The sequence below is a fragment of the Puma concolor genome, chromosome C1, assembly GCF_028749965.1.
Source record: "Puma concolor isolate L17-30 chromosome C1, mPumCon1.1.hap2, whole genome shotgun sequence".
Lineage (NCBI taxonomy): Eukaryota > Metazoa > Chordata > Mammalia > Carnivora > Felidae > Puma > Puma concolor.
Genome location: NC_141674.1, coordinates 64,953,200 through 64,973,843, shown reverse-complemented (window position 1 = coordinate 64,973,843; position 20,644 = coordinate 64,953,200). Strand labels below are relative to the sequence as shown.

At 39.7% G+C, this 20,644-nt stretch overlaps 1 protein-coding gene across 3 annotated transcripts in view; it reads right to left on the bottom strand.

Moving 5' to 3' along the window:
- The window catches only part of AK5 (adenylate kinase 5), a 259,870-nt gene extending 250,190 nt beyond the window's left edge, over positions 1-9,680 (bottom strand). For 2 of the 3 annotated variants that reach the window (XM_086717332.1, XM_086717333.1), the window contains exons 1-2: positions 9,216-9,679; positions 4,498-4,684 (exon numbers count right to left, since the gene is read on the bottom strand). In XM_086717332.1, the coding sequence (XP_086573458.1) occupies positions 4,498-4,684; positions 9,216-9,275 (247 nt within the window). In that variant the 5' untranslated portion in view covers positions 9,276-9,679. Of the gene's footprint in view, positions 1-4,497; positions 4,685-9,215 lie in introns of all 3 variants that reach the window. The other variant, XM_086717334.1, reaches the window with a different exon arrangement.
- Positions 9,681-20,644: the final 10,964 nt, after the last annotated feature.

The window sequence follows — 20,644 nt, the reverse complement described above, 5'->3', positions numbered from 1 at the left end:
GTCTGCCTGCTTACAAGCTTGTGCCCACAATCCACTGCCTGAAATACTCTTCCTGATGCCATCCTATGGCTGCCTGCTGCTTACCATTCACACCTCAGCTCAGATGACACCTTCTATCATATGACTTTACTGACTTTTTAATCTCAAATAGTTAACTTCAAGGACATCACTCTAGTAATGCTCTACACAGCATCTACTACTTCATCATCTGAAAGGTGTCTATTAATTCATTGTTTGTCTTTTCCCATTAGAATGTTCAGTTCCAGGAAGGAGGGACCTTACTTATCTGGAACCATATCCCTGGGATCTAGAACTATCTTGGCACATAGTCAGTGTCCAATAAATATTTGTTGAATTAGTAACAAAGACAATAGCCTTGCTGAAATAGTTGGTTTCCCATAAAGGAAAGCCAGAAGATGGGTAGGCAGAGTGTGGCCACAGGGTGGAGGGCCTTGACCACCAGGGTAAAGTGTTTAGCTTCAATCTAGTAGAAAGCCAGTGGAGATTTGGGGGATGGGTGGGTAGAGAAGTGACATAATAAGATATGAAATACATTTTTTAGGAAGATTAATCTGGTGGTGGTTAGAATAAATTTAAGTGGGGAGATAAAGAGAAGAAAGAATAGCAGCCAGGAGTCAGCAGGGGTCAGGAGTAACAGGTGAGAAATGAAGGCTTCAGTTGGAGGAGCAGCATGAGAAATGACATGAGTGGTTGGGTATGAAGAATATGATTAGGGTTGGGATCTGTGACATGAAAGGAGGTGACAGTCCAAAAAACAATTGCCAGGGTTCAAGTCTAAATGAAAAAAAAGAACACATTGCATTTAATAAGCCATCTTTCTGCTCTCTCTTTTCTGATCCAGAAATAGTGGGCTTCTATATCATAGCCTCTTCCTCTATGTTAGGAACTCCTGTTCTCTGTTCCCTGGTATATACTCAAACTCCTCCATCCTTCTCTAGCTAACACCTACTCAGCTTTCTGTCTCCAAGCATTAGCATATCAGTTCTTCCAGGAAGCCTACCCTGAACCCTAGCCTAGGTTGGATCTATTCCCCTGTTAATATGGTTGATTTTATAGCATATGGTATTTTCTATAGCACCCATTGTACTTCTGTTTACATATGTTTTCACCATTAATATTTTTTATTCCATAGTCAAAATAATCACCAACTTCATCATTTTTATTTTAAAAATTATTCCTGATTAATATAATTTTATACAAATTCTTAACAAAATAACCTCAGCATTATATTCTATACCAAATTTTTATGTATATATATCATATATATAATGCATATGCATCAGACTTGTATAGGGTGTCTATCTATACTCCTACAGTATTTACGAAGCATTTCTTTTTAATTTCTTTTAAAATTTTATTTTTTGTTTTTCAATTGAAGTATGCTTAACATAGTGTTATATTAGTTTTAGGTTTACAATGCAATGATGCAATAATTCTATACATTTCTCAGTGCTCAGCAAGACCAGTAGACTCTTAATCCCTTTATCTATTTTATCCATCCCCCCCCCATCACCTCCTCTCTAGCGATCATCAATTTTTGTCTGTGCTTAGGAGTTTGGTTTTTTGTTTGTCTTTTTTTCTTTGTTAGTTTGTTATGTTTTAAATTCCACAAATCATACAGTGTTTGTCTTTCTCTGTCTGGTTTATTTCACTTAGCATTATACCCTCTAGGTCACTGCATGAAGGCAGGTACCATGTTTGTTCTTTCTTGGTGGCTGCATCCTCAGTCCTAAAAGAATGACAACAGTAGTGCTCAATAAATGGTCATTTTAATGCTCAACTGACTCATTGACTGACTTCATGGAAATAAGAAAAGGAGAAGGGAGTGCAGGTACTGAAGCAAATATGCTACACTTGTTTTTAAACATCTTGAGTATAAGATGACAATGAGATATTCCAGAACAGAAGCTCTATGGACATTTGGAACTTTGGGACTAGAACTCTTATTTATAACAAATTATTTGTTCAATTGTTTGGCAGGAAAAAAAAAAGATGCTTGTCTCACATGTATAGTAAAATCCTTTAAAGAAGTATCAGTTAACAATTTATCCTTGCTTTTTATCATATTTTTATGTATGAAAGTAATTTGCCTAAATGGTTAAAATGTTTTATTTCATAGAATAATTTTTCATGGTAATTATATATTAGCACAGCTATGTCAATATTTCAGCAAAGTATACATGAATCACCTTTTATTTCTACAAATAATCATGCTTTAAGTTACTGGGAACTTACCAGTTTTCTTTAACTTAATAATATATCCTGTAAATTATAGCTAAAACTTACATAGCACAAGTGTGTAAACCATTTGATAAAATAAATTTTATTACAGAAAAGTCTATTTAGAAACCATTTTCTGTCTTTTAGCATGTGTCCTAGATATAGGAAGGTAATAAGACATTCTTGTCATCATAATACATTGAAAGGTTCTATTTGATGATTAATTAAAAGATCTCTGAGTAGGAATTCTGGTAAAGTATTATTAAGTACGGAGATTCTAAAATTAACAAACAATTTTAATTCTAATTAAAGTTAAATCCACATTTTCCATTCCTGTTTAAGCTTATCCTGCTAAGTCAGGAGCTCCAACTTGTCATTTGTGTGCCCAATATAGCCTCATAGATGGGTTTTGTTCAGCTAAACATTTTCCCAAAATTTGTACATGACTGCCTTTAGACAATGACTGTTCTAATTTGACCACAGTCCCCACTGTTCCCTATTACATACTTGGTCTGCCTGGCTTCTATGTATCATCAAGTCAAGTAAGTATAAAATAGAAGCATTCAGGCTTCATTTTGTTGCAAAACAGTCACTTTGTACACCCAGGCTGAGAGCCACTTTTTTATTAAGGGAATGTTATATGCTGTTAGATTTAAATTTTAAAAGGCAAGAATATTTTAGACTAAATCCAGTAATACCTGAGGTTTGTTAGTGCTTTAAGGCTAAACCTTAAAGTGGCTCCCTAAACTTATCTCACTTGATTTAACAAGGACATGGGGCATGTATTTAAGATTGAGCCAGGTTCCACCAGTACGACAACACCCTGGGAAGTAAGTTAGCTGTCTTGGGAAAGTATATGAACACTTCAAGCCCATGAAAACATTATTTTGCTCACTGAAGCAGAAATTTACTAAGTGGTGTGCCCCAGTGGTAACTGGCACTTAACACTCAGGCCTACATGACCAAGTGATGATTCCTGCATGAAGATGTCTCTGAAAAAATGTTGTTTCTGCTTACCCTTTCTGTATGTTTCTTTCTTTTTTTAAAAATTTTTTAAAAATGTTTATTCATTTTTTGAGAGAGAGATGGAGACAGAGCATGAGTGGGGGAGGGGCAGAGAGAGCGGGGGAGACAGAATCCCAAGCAGGCTCCGGGCTCTGAGCTGTCAGCACAGAGCCTGACGTAGGGCTCAAACCCACGAACTACGAGATCATGACCGAGTCAGACATTTAACTGACTGAGGCACCCAGGCACCTCTCTGAGTGTGTTTCTTAAAAATTAACACACTGTGTCTTTTCCCCACACTACATGCAAATAAAATCTAAGTGACCCATGTAAATAAAACAAACTAAGGCTTATCTCCCTTTTGTATTTACTACAAACACTATAATACTTGTATTACAAATACTTCAAATTCTGTCTGTCTGGCTAAAACTTTTCACGGCACAATTTTTGAAAATGGTGCAAATTTTGAAAATGTAATGATCTTGGCCACTGGGAAAGAATAAATTTAGTTTCCCTTGATTGGAAACTAAATTCCACTTTACACATACTATTATACTTCTTGATTTCATCCAGAGTCTAAAGGCTGGTTGGCTGATGTTGAACCACTAATTTTGATAAGCATGTATTTCAGAAAGCTATCAGAATATACTATGAACCTCCTCTAGTGAACTCTAATTCTTAGTTCCAAACTATTCCTAAAATTGCGACAAGTTCATGTCTTCTACTTCTTTTATAGCAGCTAAATGCCTAGTCTAATGTATTGAATTCAATAGCTGCATAAAAAATACTTGTTGGATTAACTCGTATAAACTTAACATGCATTTATGCGGATGCATTAATATGAACTCTGAGTTAGGAAACACATTATTCCAAGCTCTTCCCAGCTAATAAAAAAATGTTGAATTGTTACAGAGTAACAGTTTTGTCTATCCATTTATTTGGGAAAATCTTATTTGCAATGTTAAGAAAAATTCAGTTCGCTAATGTAATTCATTTTGCAAAATATTGAAGGCAGAAGTATACAATTTCATTAAGCCTTTAGGGAAGTGCTGGACAGTGGTATGTGATTTTGTTCATCTTATCACAGAGGCAATTAGAATTAGGAGCAGAGAGAGAGTAATCATGTTCCAGGGCCAAGTATCTTTCCAGATTTTTAGAAACCTAATAAATTAAATAAGTGCCTACAGTCTATATGGTATGTTTTAAAGAGAACTGCTGTAACTGTAAACTATTATTCTACATATACATTACCATTTCTTAGAAAGGATCTCCGTGATTGTCCTCCATTGAGCGGAGGTAAGGTCTTCTTTTCCTGGCTGACAAATGTATCCCACTTCACCTTGTCGCAGCCGCCTAATTCCTTGACTTTCTTTAAACAACTTTCCAAGTACTCTACTGGGTCTTCAGGCTTAGAACACATCAGTCCATTCAAAAGGCTCTGAAACACAACAATAAAATATGCCCACATAAAATATGCTTTCAAACTACCTTTGTTAAAATAGTGTATGTCTCATTGTTAAATTCTGGGTTGTTTTTGTTCTTTGCATTTTCTTTTAATGAACACGATTTGATTGAGTAATTAAGATAACCCCTAAATTCTTGACCAATTAACTTTTAGCTCAGCATTTTCTGCCTTTTAAACAATTCAGGCAACTACGCAGTTTAAAATGGAGGCACCCTATCAAAGTCAGATAAAGTGCAGTGTGTAAAAATGCTCCAGTCATTATTCATCTTATTTCTACCCAACTTTTTTTAAAAGTAGGATTCATGCCCAGCATGGAGCTCAACACAGGGCTTGAACTTAAAACCCTGAGATCAGGACCTGAGCTGAGATCAAAGACCCGAGCTGAGATCAAGAGTTGGATGCTTACCCAACTAAGCCACCCTGGTGCTCCATTCCTACCCATTCTTTTTTTTTTTAATTTTTTTTTCAACGTTTATTTATTTTTGGGACAGAGAGAGACAGAACATGAACGGGGGAGGGGCAGAGAGAGAGGGAGACACAGAATCGGAAACAGGCTCCAGGCTCCGAGCCATCAGCCCAGAGCCCGACGCGGGGCTCGTACTCACGGACCGCGAGATCGTGACCTGGCTGAAGTCCGACGCTTAACCGACTGCGCCACCCAGGCGCCCCCATTCCTACCCATTCTTAAAGGCTCCAAGCCTCAGTTTCTTCATTTGTAAAATAGGAGTACTAATACCTACCTCAGAGGGTTTTTTAAGGATTAAAAAAATTAATATTTGTAAAGTACATATTAAGGTCCTGGCACATAGTGAATACCCAATAAATATTGGTGATTTTAGTTAATATTATTGTTACCAGGAAGTCTCCCCTAAGCTCCCAGTTTGGGTTGTGGACCTCTTCCTTTGCATTCCATATTACCCAGAAAAAAACATCTTGCCTGTCATTTATACTAAAACCACCAGTTGATGTGTTGGTCTCATATTCCAAACTGTAAACTCTTCAACAACACAGTGTAGGTCTCTTTTATTTTTCAATCTCTAGCCCCTGACACTGTCTCTGGCACATGGTAGGTACATATTGGACTGTTTTGTAACTAGGAAAAAAAAATGTATTCAAACCATAGCCTCAAGCTTTATTATTTGATCTATAATAAGTCACCACCATATCCATTGACATTACAGAGGAAAAACCTGGTGTCCAATATGTCACATGTACTCATTTATAAAAATGCTACAAATTTGGAAATGCTGACTCCTGGGAACTGGACTGATGTGTAAAATATTTTCCTTTACAGTATTTCATGGAAAAAAACATAGAGGATTATTATCACCAATATACATTATTAATGCACAACTCACACATCCTTTGAAAGGCTGACATCTGACATCTTTGCTAAATACAGTATTTTATTTTCAGGTTATTCTTGTGCAATTTGCTCCAAGTGGTAGGCAATTCTTCCCAGGTATATTTGTTCTCTCAAATCCCAAATAGTGTGAGTTAGAATGTTCTGAGGAGCTCCACAGCAGAAAGAGAGGAAAATCTAATCTGGGCATTCACATTCAGTTTTTGTGTCATGATCTGTGTTATATACACACAGACACACAGACACACAGACACACAAACACACACATTGTGTTTCACTCCTGACATTGCTCTGTTAATATAGTTAACTGTGGCAGTGCTTACTCTGTCTTTGTATGCCTTAGTTTCCCCAATGCACTCTCAACCTTGTGTGGTATTATTATCCCCATTTTATAGATTAGGAAACCATGACATAGAGATATTAGTGAGTTGATCAAGGTTATTCAGCTAGAGACCTGTAGGCCCAGGATTCCAACTCAATATGTTTTTAAGTTTCTTTATTTTTTTTTTTTTTGAGAGAGAGAGTCAGGGAGAGGCAGAGAGAGGGAGAGAGAGAGAGAGAGAGAGAGAGAGAGAGAGAGAGAGAATCCTAAGCAGGCTCCACACTGTGTGCACAGAGCCCAACGTGGGGCTGGATCTCACGAACCGTGAGATCATGACCTGAGCTGACATCAAGAGTCAGATGCTTAGCCCACTGAGCCACCCAGGTGTCTCCCAAATCAATGCTTTTGATTCCAAAACTCACATATTCCTCTCTATATATCTTGCAAAAATATGATATGGGATAAAAAGAAAATGCTAGATTATCTGTACCCCATACATAATCCAACTACAATAGGAATCACTCAAGGTCTCTCTTTTTAAAATCCCTATTACAGCCTAAAAAGAGTGAACATACTCAATGATATTTTTTTTTTTACTGGAAAATATGTATTTCCAGCCTCCCTAAGCAAATCTGACTCAGATACATGTAGTTGTTTCACAGTATATCGATTCAATAGCAATTACTTAATCTAAAATCTACAGCTGAAGCAGTATTTTTGGTTTGATAGACACCTAATTGATAAACTCTGTATACTTAGAAACTTTGCATACCAATATTGTGATTTGATGGAGAAAATCCAGTTTGGAACCAAAGCATTTGGTTTTGCTGTCTACACTTATCACATGGAGAGCTGCCAGGTTTTACTTCCATCTTGTGCTGGTAAAGCATAGATTCTTACTGGAAGGATGGAGCCTCTGGAGCCTCTGCAGGTCACCACAGTAATCTTCCGTCTTCCAATTGTCCAAGATTGCACTTAAGTACATTGTGTTACTGCATTTCACCTAAAGGAATGGACTTCCTTCTCTGGGTGGGCACTATTTTAAAATATCCCATCCACATGCAGAAAAACAAAACAAAAAGCATAATACCTGAACAAAAACCCCTGCCATTGTGTTTGCATTACACAGTGTAGATTTTCATGAACAAACTATCAAAAATCTCTGTGGTTACCAAAGAGAAAAACAGTACCCATATTTATAAAGAAAATAGACATACTATTAAGCAGCACTTTGCCATAAGGAGACAGTCCTGCAGATGTTTCTAATTATTCTTTTAGAAGCACAGAAATGAAATTGATCTCAGTAGTAGTATTTATAACAAAAACCTTCAGCTCTTCATCTCTGTGTTTACTCTTTGAAAATTAAAAAAGAAAAGAAAAGAAAAAAGAAAAGAAAAGAAAAGAAAAAACTCTTTAAGAATCCTACCTACCTCCTAGGACCTGTCCTTACGCAACACCTTCTGATTCTTTTCAAGCCTGAGTAACACACTTGCTAGGTTTGGGTATCACACACGAGGCTTGTGCTCAGTGTGTGGTTTACCTGGAAACCTTGGCCTCGGCCCAACCTGAAACTGGTGGCTTACAGAGGTGAGATAAAATGAAAATCTGCAATTATGGTGGCCCATTTTAATGAAAATTTGGGAAAAACGGGCATAAAATTCTTTTTCCAAATGGTGTTTTAAAACTCCTTTTAGCAGAACAGATCCCCCCACCCCCACCCCCAACAGCAGAAAGAACTCATGACCTTTGGTTTATTGGATCAGTCTACAGTCTATTATCTTTCAGAAATGGGGGGCCAGGTTGGTAGTATGGAATTTCTCCTTTCGGGGCTCCATCTATGAAGCTTGGCTCCCTTCCATTTTTTTTTTTTTCTTTTTTTTAACCAAAGAAAAAGCACACAGAATTCAGGAAGATTTCAAAATGCAAATATGGAGAGAAGAAAAGGAAGCAAAAGACTCCGCGATGTACACTGAGGTTTAGGACTAACCAAGGTTCCTTTAGTTCATCCCTCAAGCCTCCTCTCCCACATTCCCAAAGTGGTCCTTATCCTCCGGGGTCCTTGGTGGAGACGATGTTGTGATGCGGTCCGAAGACAGAGCAACAGGAGTCACGCCCGCCTTGCCGCTCCCTCTCCGACTTGGTTTCTCTAGGTGGGCCGGAGAAGGCAGGCGAAAGCTACAGCCGGAGAGGCGAGCAAAGAGAATGATCTCTTCCAAGGCAACGGAAAACGTGCTCAGGAGTTCATTCACCGAAAGCGCATAGCAGCGCTGGGTGCCTGCCACCCGGGAGGTAGTGCTGCACTCGACGGGTTTGGATTTGCGTTTTGCATCTTCATCCCTTTCCTCCGAGCTGCTTCCGTCCACACTTCCCCTTCACCGCGGGGTCCTGACCCCGCGGCGTGCGGAGGGGCTAGGGCTCTCGACCCCTACGTTTGAAGTCCTTGCTCGCTCCCGAGCGCTAGCGCACCGGCCTTGGCCTGGCCTAACCCCCAGAGAGTGGGGCCGACGGCTGCCAGCAGCCCACCCTCCACATCCGAGGGGTACGCCGAGGGCAACCTGCTTCCAGAGCTCCTCTGGAAGACTGAAACTTGATCAGTGAGATGCGGGCTTCTGAGCCCAGCCAGAGGACAAGGATCCCGGCAACCCGCTGGAACGGCGACGACCCCGGGCAAGCGGGAGAGCGAGCTTCTGCACCCCCCTTCACTTCTGTGCCCCGAGCCAGCAAGGTGGGACGGGGCGCGGCTTCCTCCCCTCAACCCTGGAGCCCCAGAGATGCCTTTCCCCGATCCTCCCGGCCGCCTGCCAGCCTTAGCCCCCTACCTCGAAAAGCTGAGGGATTTCCCTGCGGGCCAGATACTCCTTGGCATCGTTGGTGTTCATGGCTGTGCCGCGCGTGCCTTGGGGCGCGGGTGGGGAGGTTCCCGGGCTGCGGCGACCTGGGCTGGGGTTGACGGGCTCCGCGCAGAACACCGGTGCAGCCCTGGATCTCACCCGCAAACACTCCCACGCTCAGCTCTGCCTGCCCAGGTCAGAGCCCCCCTCCGCCTGTCCCCAGGGCCTGTGGTCTCCGCGCTCTCGCCGCCCCCGCCTCGCTGCTGGTCCCCGCGCCGGAGCTGCGGGCTTGGAGCAGCGGCTTTCCCGGCTCCCAGGCAGCGCGGCCACCAGAGGAGGGAGGAGGGAGCGGAGGAGGGCGGACAGCGCGGCGGACGCAAGGCAGCTGCCCGCTTGCCTCTCCGGCTCAGCGCGCCGCGCTCTGCGCCTCCCGGAGCCGGGTCTGCGGCTGCGGCCAGTCACGCTGCGCGGGCGGGCACGGGGTGCGGGGGTGGGGACGGGCGCGCGCTGGGGGCTCTCAGTCACACCCCTCCCAGTCACACCACCGCCGGGGCGCGGCGCTGCCCTAAGCGCGCGGCCAGGGGACGCAGCAACCTGGGACCAGGTGGCCAAAGGAAGAGTCTAGGGGTTCTAGGAACCTGTCCCCCACCCCCGCCCGCCACCACAGAGTTACTCCTGCAATCCCCTGGAGTTCTCGGGAAGAAACGTAATTGTTACAGAATTTGTCATGTATTCCTAAGGTTACCAATCTTTCATCACAGGGAGCTGGAGGTAAGGACAAAAGGGGACTCCATGGTGTGGAATCCATCCTCTTAAGATAATTTTTAGACTTGGGGTGTTTCTATCCTTCAGGAAAGTTTTGCTAGCTGCTTTCTAATTTTTCCCCGTCAAGCTCACAGATCCTTACAGATTTCAGTGTAAGGGCATGGAGTGAGGCTGGAATCTTCATTAACAGAAGGATTAATAAGTAGTCGACTAGTTAACCTCCACAGAGAAGAAAGGGAAGGTGGAGGAGACAAGTGGGTGGTGGGGCGGGGAGAGCTGGAGACCGCTTAAATTGGAAATGTGCTTGGTGGGTGGCCTGGGCACCATCATTAATTGAATCTGAAGGGTGTGTAGTCAGTGGACGGTGGGCCATCAGAGCACCCAGGGGCTGTCTGGTGCACTGAGGCAGCCGTAAGAGTAGAGAACCTTGCTATTAAACACGCCATTATCAAGGTATACCCATCCTCCTCCTAGCTCCCAGGATGACTCATTTCCCCCATTAAGATGTCTTTTCACTGCCTGTTTGAAAGATGGTTTATGCCACCCTGAGAATATGACCTGTGTGTGCAGGGCCTGACACTATGGGAGGGTGTGTGAGATAAAAGGTGGCTCTGATGGCCACTGATACCTGCCAGGGAGAGGAGGAACACTGCGACTGTTTCCCAAAACCAGTGTCTGAATGTCCATTTCATGTGCATCTTTGAAGATCTTTTCTTGATTCCATTTCTTGTCACACAAGGAACTGCCACTGAAGCCTTAACTATAGCTGCAATCCTGTTTTACCCAAGGGAGGGAACTCAAGAATTAACCGAGTCTTGTAAAGTAAATGAAGTTTCCTGAACACTTGTGAAACCATGTCGTATGGTAGCCGTAAATGAGGCAGGTGTTCCAGTTCCACAGAAATTGATTTCTGCCCTCAGAATATACCACAACATTTACAATCCCAGCTTCTGACATCCCTTACCTTATATGAGAGCAGGTGATGGCCGTAGTTAAACATTGTCTCTTCCCTATGCAACAATGTTTGAAAAGTGCCAGAGTCCATGGCACAAAGCCTACTTTGTGAGCAGGCACAGCTGAGATGAAGCACCTAGGATTTAAGAGGCCACTTTCTGCAGGACCTTTCAAGGTCACCTTTTACAGACAAGAATCTGGCAGAGCACAGCTTACACCCTCTCTCCTAGGGAAGAATGTAACCTAAATAGGTATATAATTCTGAATGCACTTTAGTGTAGCCAGGCAAGGATGCCAACTTGCTTATACGAAGAGAGTGGATAAAGAAGACTGCGTTACGCTAAATACATAGTCTAGAGAGTCTGAAAAACAGTATAAGCATACCTCAGAGATAGTGCAGGTTTGGTTCTAGACCAATGCAATAAGGTGAGTATTGCAAAAAAACAAGTCAAACGAATTTCTTGGTTTCCTAGTGGGTATAAAAGTTATGTTTATGAATATTAAAATGTGTAACAATGTTGTCTAAAAAATAATCTGCATACCTTAATCAAAAATACTTTATTGTTAAAAATACTAACCACCATCCGAGCGTTCAGTGAGTTGTAATCAATGATCACAGATCACCATAACAAATATAAGAATAAGAACAAAGTTTGAGATATTGCAAGAATTACCAAAATGTGACACAGAGACATGAAGTGAGCAAATGCTATTGGAAAATGGTGCCAATAGACTTGCTCGACATAGGGTTGCCACAAACATTCAATTTGTTAAAAAAATCACAATATATGCAAAGCACAAGAAAACAAGGTGTAATAAAATGAAGTATGCCTGTAACTGGAAATATGGCAAGTTTTCAGGTAGCCTTATGCATTGACAATCAGTGCTTTTCAGTGTGTTCCCGATGTATGAGAAAAGCAAGATATTCAAAATTATTCTTGCAAAGGAAGTTGTGGCCACATAGAGAAAGGCTGTGTGAGAGAACTATGGTGCTTAAAAGCCAGGCTGGTGGTTTGGGAGAGGGGAAAGAGAAAGGACAAGGGAAAACAAATACATGCTCGCCATGGGAAAGCTGGTGCATCATTGCCTGGTATGAAATTCTAAATATGAGTATGTGTGGGGTTCGTGGCTCATTGCTCCTTGTTTATGTGGCAAGGTATTCCTACAAGCTGTAACAAATCAAGATGATTACTGTATGTCTGCTGTTGCCAGAGAGAATCTCTTCTGCTCCCACAGTGGGAGAGTGTGCTCGGTTTTGAGATACAGCAGGGAGTAAGACAGACGTGATTCCTGCTGTCAAGGAAGTTAGTACAGATGGACAATAAACAACTGGGCCACTTGTATATCCTGGGCCATTTGTAAATATTTTGTTTACCCTGAAAAAAAAACCCTAAGTATATTAGACATACCATATGTGTGTATATTGTCCTAGTAAGTATGCTTCTGGTTTACATGTATTCTTTTTAAAGTGTCTTTCAGAGACTTTTTTTTTTTTTTACCTTTGTAAAAGTGGAATATGCACACTGGTATGTGACATCTGAGCTAAATGCAGGCTGAAATAATAGTGTGTCACAATTCTTCAGCCAAAGCAGAATTTCCCTATGCTCTATTTCTTTTCCCCAGACTCGCTGGGTAGCTGAGCCAGACATTTGGATTCTGGATCTCAAAGATGGCTAGGAACTCCCGAATTAGAGGGGGTTAGAGGTAAGAGATTAAAAACACTTCCAAGGGGTGCCTGGGTGGCTCAGTAGGTTGAGCGACCGACTTCGGCTCAGGTCATGATCTCACGGTTCGTGGATTTGAGCCCCACTTCGGGCTATGTGCTGACAGCTCAGAGCCTGGAGCCTGCTTCTGATTCTCTGTCTCCCACTCTCTCTGTCCCTTCCCCACTCATGCTCTGTCTCTGTCTCAGAAATAAACATTAAAAAAAATTAAAAAAAAAATAAAAACACTTCCAAAATGTCTGAAAGCATTAGGAAAATTTCCAAGTATAAATATATATATATATATATATATATTAAGAACAGTTAAGATTTGGAAAACCTTATTTATGTATCTATTCATCAAGTAATGCATTCATTCAGCAAACAATTATGAAATAACCTTTTATGTTCCAGACCTGTGAATGGAGCTGGGGATACAAAGAACAAGACTCAAGGGGTTCACTGCTTAGTAGGGAGAGATGGACTTGTGATAATTAAGTCCAGAAAAATGTAATAATTTGTTTTAACAACATGATATAAGTAGATATGAGGAGCAACATTGTTATGGTGGGGACGCAAAGGCACATGACTCAGAAATATGTGTATGGTAAAAAGCACTTAGAAAGTTTTAAAAATAGGCTTTCTTTCAAAATTTCTTCACATCCTCAAAAACATGTTTTTAAGCTGTTTTCTCTTCCACTTTTTCCAGATACATAGCTTTTCAGAAACATTGTCATAACTGTAATTACACACATTTCTAGGCTCTATATAGCTATCATTTTTTTACTGTTTATGTGTTTATTTTTGAGAGAGAGAGAGATAGCGCATGCAGGTAAGGGGGGGGGGGCAGGGAGAGAGAGAAGCCCAAACAGACTCAGCACTGAAGATTCAGAATCTGATATGGGGCTCGATTTCATGAACTGTGAGATCATGACATGAGCCAAAATCAAGAGTCAGATGCTCAACCGACTGAACCACCCGGGCGCCCCCATAGCTATCTTTTAAAATGGCTTTATAAGTGGGGCTCCTGGTGGCTCAGTCGGTTAAGTGTCTGACTTCTGTTAAGGTCATGATCTCACGGTTCATTGGTTTGAGCTGTGTTGGGCTCTGTGCTGACAGCTCAGAGCCTGGAGGCTGCTTTGGATTTTGTAACTCCCTCTCTCTCTCTGCCCTTCCCCTGCTCACACTCTGTTTCTCTCTGTCTCTCAAAAATAAACATTAAAAAAAATTAAAATGGCTTTATAAGTGTTCATTGAGGAGTTTTGATACAGGCAACTTATGTTAATTATGTTAATAATTTATGTTATTAAAAGAATGAATTATAAATCATACTACATTAAAAGTAAGACCTTCTGTTCCTCAAAAACACCATTAAGAAAACAAAAGGCATTGTATTGAGTAGGAAGATATATTTACAATACATATATCCAATAACAGACTCAAACATATAAAGAACTTTTACTAATCAATAGGAAAAAGAAAATCTAATAGAAAAATGGGCAAAAGACTTGAGTAGACATTTCATAAACAAGGCTGTCTCCAAATCCAAATTCAAATGGCCATTAAATATATGAAAAGTAATAATTTCATTAGTTATCAAGAATATTCAAATTAAGCATAATGTGCTATCACTGTATATTCACAAGAATGGTTAAATTTGAAACAGACAGTAAAGGGGTGCCTGGGTGGCTCAGTCAGTTAAGCATCGGACTCTTGACTTCAGCTCAGGTCATGATCTCATGGTCTGTGAGTTCAAGCCCTGCACTGGTCTCTGCACTGACAGTGTGGAGCCTGCTTGGGACACTCTCTCACTCTCTCTCTGCCCTTCCCCCACTTGCTCTCTATTTCTCTCTCAAAATATAAATAAATAAATACATAAATACATAAATAAATAAAAATAAAAAAGACATTAAATACCAATGTTCATGAAGCTGTGGGGAAATGGGAACTCACATACACTACTGGGGAAATGTAAACTTGCATGACTACTTTGGAAAATTATTTGAAAATAACTACTGGAGCAGAACATACGTATTTTTGCGTTCACCAAAAGTTACATATTAGAATCTTCATAGAAGCTTTATTCTAAATAGCCCCAAACTGGGAACAACTCAGTTTCACCAACAGTAGAACATAAATTATGTTATAGTCACAATATGGAGTTCAATGAGCAATGAGAATCAACAGTTTACAGCAACATGTAGAAATAGGGACAGGTCTCTCAAACATAATATTGAGTAAGCACCAGACACAAGTATATGATTTCATTCATATAAGGAAAAACAGACAAAACTAATCTAGGTGTTAGAAATCAGGACTGTGGTTCGCTATGGAGGAGTAAAGTGACAGAGAAAGCAAGGAAGGTTAGGGGGTACTGCTCATGTTCTGCTCCTTGATTTGGGTGCAGGTTATATAGGTATGCTCATCTTGTGAAAACTCATTCACCTGTACAAACAGGACATGCACTTTTCCATACTTGTATTATGCTTTTTATTTTATTTGAGAGAGAGAGAGAGAGAGCACACACAAGCAGGCAGAGAAAGAGAGAGACAGACTCTTGAGCAGATTCCACGCTCAGCATGGAGCCCGATGTGGGGCTCAATACCATGACCCTGGGATCATGACCTGAGCTGAAATCAAGAGTCAGACACTCAACCAACTGAGCCACCCAGGTACCCCTATTGTATTTTAAAAAAGAGACAAATTAAAAAGTACAAGATTGCAAGGTATGGGATTCAGATCCAAGATCATCTCATTCTTATGTTCCATTCCTTTCTAGAATGTTTTATGCTATTTTGTCACATAATAAGCAGATCAAAAGTAAATTTGCAATCCATGGCCCTTTGCTTGTGCTTTTTATATTGCATTTAGAGTCCAGTTACTGCTATAAACACTATGTCGTTTGTAAGTGATAATTGTTTGCAGCCTAGTCTCTCTCGCTGTGAAGTTCTGGGTTCCTCATAAGCAAGGACCATGTCCTAGCAATCTTTATTTTTGCAGTGCTTTGGACAATGCCTGGTCTAAAATAGATATACATGAATGCAGGAATGAACCATCTATATCTGTATCTATAGAATATTTAAGACTCAGCCAAAGAAATTTAGAAAGATACCCTCACAGGAAAAAGTAAACTAATACACACACACACACACACACATATATATATTCTAATATATTATATTATATTTATATATAATATATAATAATATATTATATACAACCTAATAATATATAATAATATATTATGTTATTATATATAATATATATTAGATATATGTATATATATGTATATATATATATATATATATATATATATATATATATACACACACATTAAAGAAACATATTGAAGCCTTTTAAAGTTACATCATAGTGACCTGAAAGAGTTAATGCCATGTATAGGGATTCCCCATTTACCATGTGGGAATATTTAGGTGCAGAGTAAATCCAGTTCAAGCACTGTCTTTGTAATGTCTAGAAATATAATGATTTATAAATATACAATTAGGCTCCACATATTGCAATGAAAATATTGTTTTATGATAATTCATTCAGTTAAGTATTCCTGCATACTTACTATATGCCAGTACCACTGACACTGCTATGCTGCCAGGCCCATAAGTGAATAAAACAAATGCATCTAACAGACATCTAGGAGGGAGGAACAATAATCAATACATGTCCTAAATAAAATAGAGGGTGAGAAATGCCATGGAAAAAGAAAAAGTAAAGGAGAATAAGGAGAGCCAGAGGCTGGTTACAATTTTATTAATTTTATTTTTAGTTTTATTTATTTATTTTGAGAGAGAGAGAGAGAGAGAGAGAGAGAGAATCCGAAGCAGGCTCTGCACTGTCAGCACAGAGCCTGATGTGGGGCTCAACCCCATGAACTGTGAGATAATGACCTGAGCCGAAACCAAGGGTTGGACGCTCAACCAACTGAGCCATCCCAGCACCCTGAGGCTGGTTACAGTTTAAATTGATAGTGACAGAAGTGTCATGGAGAAGATGACATTCCAGCAAAGATTTGAGAAGGTGAGGGAATTAACCCTGTCAATTTCTGGGGGAGCAGCCAGTTCAAATGTCCTGGGGAGGAAGGATGCCTGACGTGTTTGGCAACAGAAAGAAGGCTGGTGTGGCTGGAACAGGGTGGAGGGGGAGAAGGGCAGAGAGGAATTATATGGGACCTTGAAAACTATGGTAAGTTCTTGGACGTTTACTCTGAATGAAATTGGAAATTAGTGAAAAGTTTTGAGTGAAGACTAATGTGATCTGATTTACCTTTTAAAAGAAACATGTATCTGCTGCTTAAGGAAATGTAGGAACAGGGTGTACAGTGGGAGGCTATGTGATTCAGATGAGAGCTGAACTCAGTAGAGGTGATGAAAACTGGTTGGATTCTAGATCTATTTTGAAGATAGAACAAGCAGGATTTCTTGACAGACTGGTTGTGGTGTGTGAGAGAAAGAAAGCAAGGACGACCGCATGATTTTTGGCCTGAGGATAGTAAGAGACTAGTAAGCAATTGGCCATAAGTAGTTTACTGACTTACAAAAGCAGATACAGAGAAAGGAATTCAGACTTGCTCTGAAGGAGGTCTGACATATGGTGAGTTCTCCCTACTACTTACTGACTGCATTTCTGTTTTCATCCACTACCTTTGCCCTATGGCAGCCATCTTAGCTCTGAAATTAACCTTCACGTTAGGTTAAGCTACATGTTGCACAAAGTTAGCCTCTTGTGCAAGTAGAAGAGAGGAATTTCCACTTATTTCAGGGACACACTTGGAACTTAATGTTTTAGAATTTCATTGTTCATTCATCTGCATAAATATTTTACCTACCATGGGAAATCTGTAATTCCATCATATCTCATCTTTATCAGTCACCCAAACTTGGCTACAATAAATATAAATAAGGAAACACCTTGAACTCCAAGGAACCTCTGAATTTTTTTTAATATAGTTGATACACAATGTTACATTCGTTTCAGGTGTAGAACTTAGTGATTTGACCAATTTTCACATTATGTTGTTTTCACCACAAGTGTAGCTATCATCAGTCCTGTCATACACCAGTATTACAAGTATCATTGACTGTATTCCTTACACAGTGCCTTTTATTCCCATGATTTATGTATTCCATACCTGAAAGCTGGTATCTCCCACTCCCCTTCGCCCATTTTGCCTATCCCCCTACCCCCTTCCCCCGGCAACCATCAGTTTGCTCTCTGTATTTATAGGTCTGATTTTGCTTTCTGTTTGTTTATTCTTTTTTTTTTTTTGATTCCACTCATGAGTGGAATCATATGGTATTTGCCTTTCTCAGTCTGACTTATTTTAATTTCTAAATTTTCTAAATTTAAAAGCTATAGCTGAAGGTGCACCTGGGTGGCTCAGTTGGTTGAGCATCTGACTCTTCATTTTGGGCCTGCTTGGGATAATCTCTCTGTCCCTCTCTTTCTTCTTTCTCTGCTCCCCCCCTCCCCCCACCGCTCACATGTGGGGAAGGAACAGAAATAAGCAAAATTTAGCTAAAATACATAGAGAAATAAGCAATAAGCCATACATAGAGAAATATACAAAATTTAGCTAAAATTATAGCAAAGCGTTTTCATTTTGATTTAAATAAATATTCTGGCATATGCTTTGAAGTAAACGCTTTCTTAAGTCTCATATAAGCCCCAAAGAAAAAGAAACATATGACATCAATTAATTTTTTTTTGTTTTCACAGGATGCAAATAACATATTTGAGTTTTTATTGTTCTTTTTTTTTATCATTATTGACAAATAGCAATTCTGTTAGCCTAGAGGCCTAAAATTTCTAAGTCACACATATGTGTCAGAACCAGTATGCCCTTATGAGTGTCTACATTGCTTATTTTTGTGTTTTTACTATATGTCTCATGAGCAAACTATTAGTAATACATACATTAATCAGCTTTAGATGAGTAAGATCTAATCTTTCCACCCAAGGAATGAAATGTGTTGCTTCTCCAGTCACAAGGGATTCATGTTGGTTTGCTAGAAATTTTTAAAACTTACCAGAATTTACCATCTGCCAGTGTGTTTTTTTAAATCTATTCCATTTACCCATGTTTCCTTTATTAATGGTTCTGCAGTACAATTAATAAACACACTGTTTTTCTAGTTAGATAAAAATCATAAAACTAAAGATCTAGTGGAGTGGGCAATGATTAATTTAAAGAGATCCCTTTCCCCAAATAAACCAACATTTTATGTTGTGCAATGGGAAACTAACACTAAAGTATTTCTCAGATCATGTCACCCTCTTGCTCAACAATTTTAGTGGCTACTATTGTCTGCACTGTCTGGTATGATACACAAGCCACGTGTGACTATTTAAATTTGATACACTAGTTATTTAATAATAACTTTAATACAATAAAATTAAAACTTTGGTTTCTCAGTTGAAGTAGCCATGTTTTTTTTTTTTTTTTAAAATTTTTTTTTCAATGTTTATTTATTTTTTTTGGGACAGAGAGACAGAGCATGAACGGGGGAGGGTCAGAGAGAGAGGGAGACACAGAATCGGAAACAGGCTCCAGGCTCCGAGCCATCAGCCCAGAGCCTGACGCGGGGCTCGAACTCACGGACCGCGAGATCGTGACCTGGCTGAAGTCGGACGCTTAACCGACTGCGCCACCCAGGCGCCCCTGAAGTAGCCATGTTTTAATTACTAAATAGCCAAGTATGCAGATATAGAACATGCTATCATTACAGAAAGTTCTATAAGAAAGTGTTGGGAGAAAGAATCAATTGCTGTTTTTTGTTTTTCTTATTTGTTTGTTTTTTTTTTTTTATCATAGCGTTCCAAGCCCTCAGTAATTTCATTCCAGTTTACCTTACTAGGGATATCTTCTGCTCTACTGATCATATGTAACCCATGCATCCTGTACTTTTTTAATTTCTAAGCCCTTACTTACTTGATTCCTTTAGCGTATAATTAGCTTTCTTTGTTTTGCACTTAGTGAAATATTCCCATATCTACAAGGATTCACTTAATTCACCTTCTTCACAAAAGCCATCTGTATTCAGCCCTAATGGATATAAGTAATTTCTTTCTCTGTGATTTCTAGAATGTTCTTGTATCTCTATTGTACTTTGTACCTTATTTATGTACATTTGTTTCCATCATTTGTTCCACACTCCAAAATGTATCTTCATCATTGTGCCCCTATGCAGCTTATCACTGCCATGTATATAATGAATATTCTAAAATGATGAGTTGAGTAATTTATAATAAATTTAAACGTTACTTCTGTGAGCATTTGCAGGCCCATTGTTTGATGTGCTTTGAATTTGTCAATTTATTTGCTCTATTATTGTTTTAGAATTATCATTTTCAAAGCCCATTGACATTGACTAGCCTACATGGGGGGTGGGGCACAGGGGACTAATTAAATCAAGTTATAGATGCAAGTTTCTCTTTTCATGACTGTATTTTGGTGCTTGAGCATTTCAATTGCCTTTGCTATTATCTCCCATGCCTGTAGCTAGAAAACAGGATGCAATTTAAATCAATCAAACAAATAAGTGAGTGTCTTCTAATCCCTGATAATTGGTAGTAGGTGATAGGTATCTTTTAATTCAGCTGTCTCTGGGTGTTGGTTTTGCAGAATCACAATCAACAAGGAAAGAGGTTGTTATGACCTTGTTCCTTGCCTTTCTAAAAAACTGTTGGCCATTGCTACACTTCCATTATATGACAAAGTGTCGTATCAGTTAATCTATTTTCAAATTATATGCTCCAAATGGGTTCCCAGAGGTCATCACTTCCCTCATCTCCAGAAGACCACTGCATATACCTTTTAAGGAAATTTTGAATTGTGTTTCTCTTGTCTTCCACAGCATTCTCATTTGTAATTTTCAGAAATTGGCAGGTGTTATTTGCAAGAATTTCATGCTAATGAAATGTTGGAAGCTCCAGCATTGGTACTGCCTAAATGAAAGGAGAAGAGGAAGTTTTTCTATA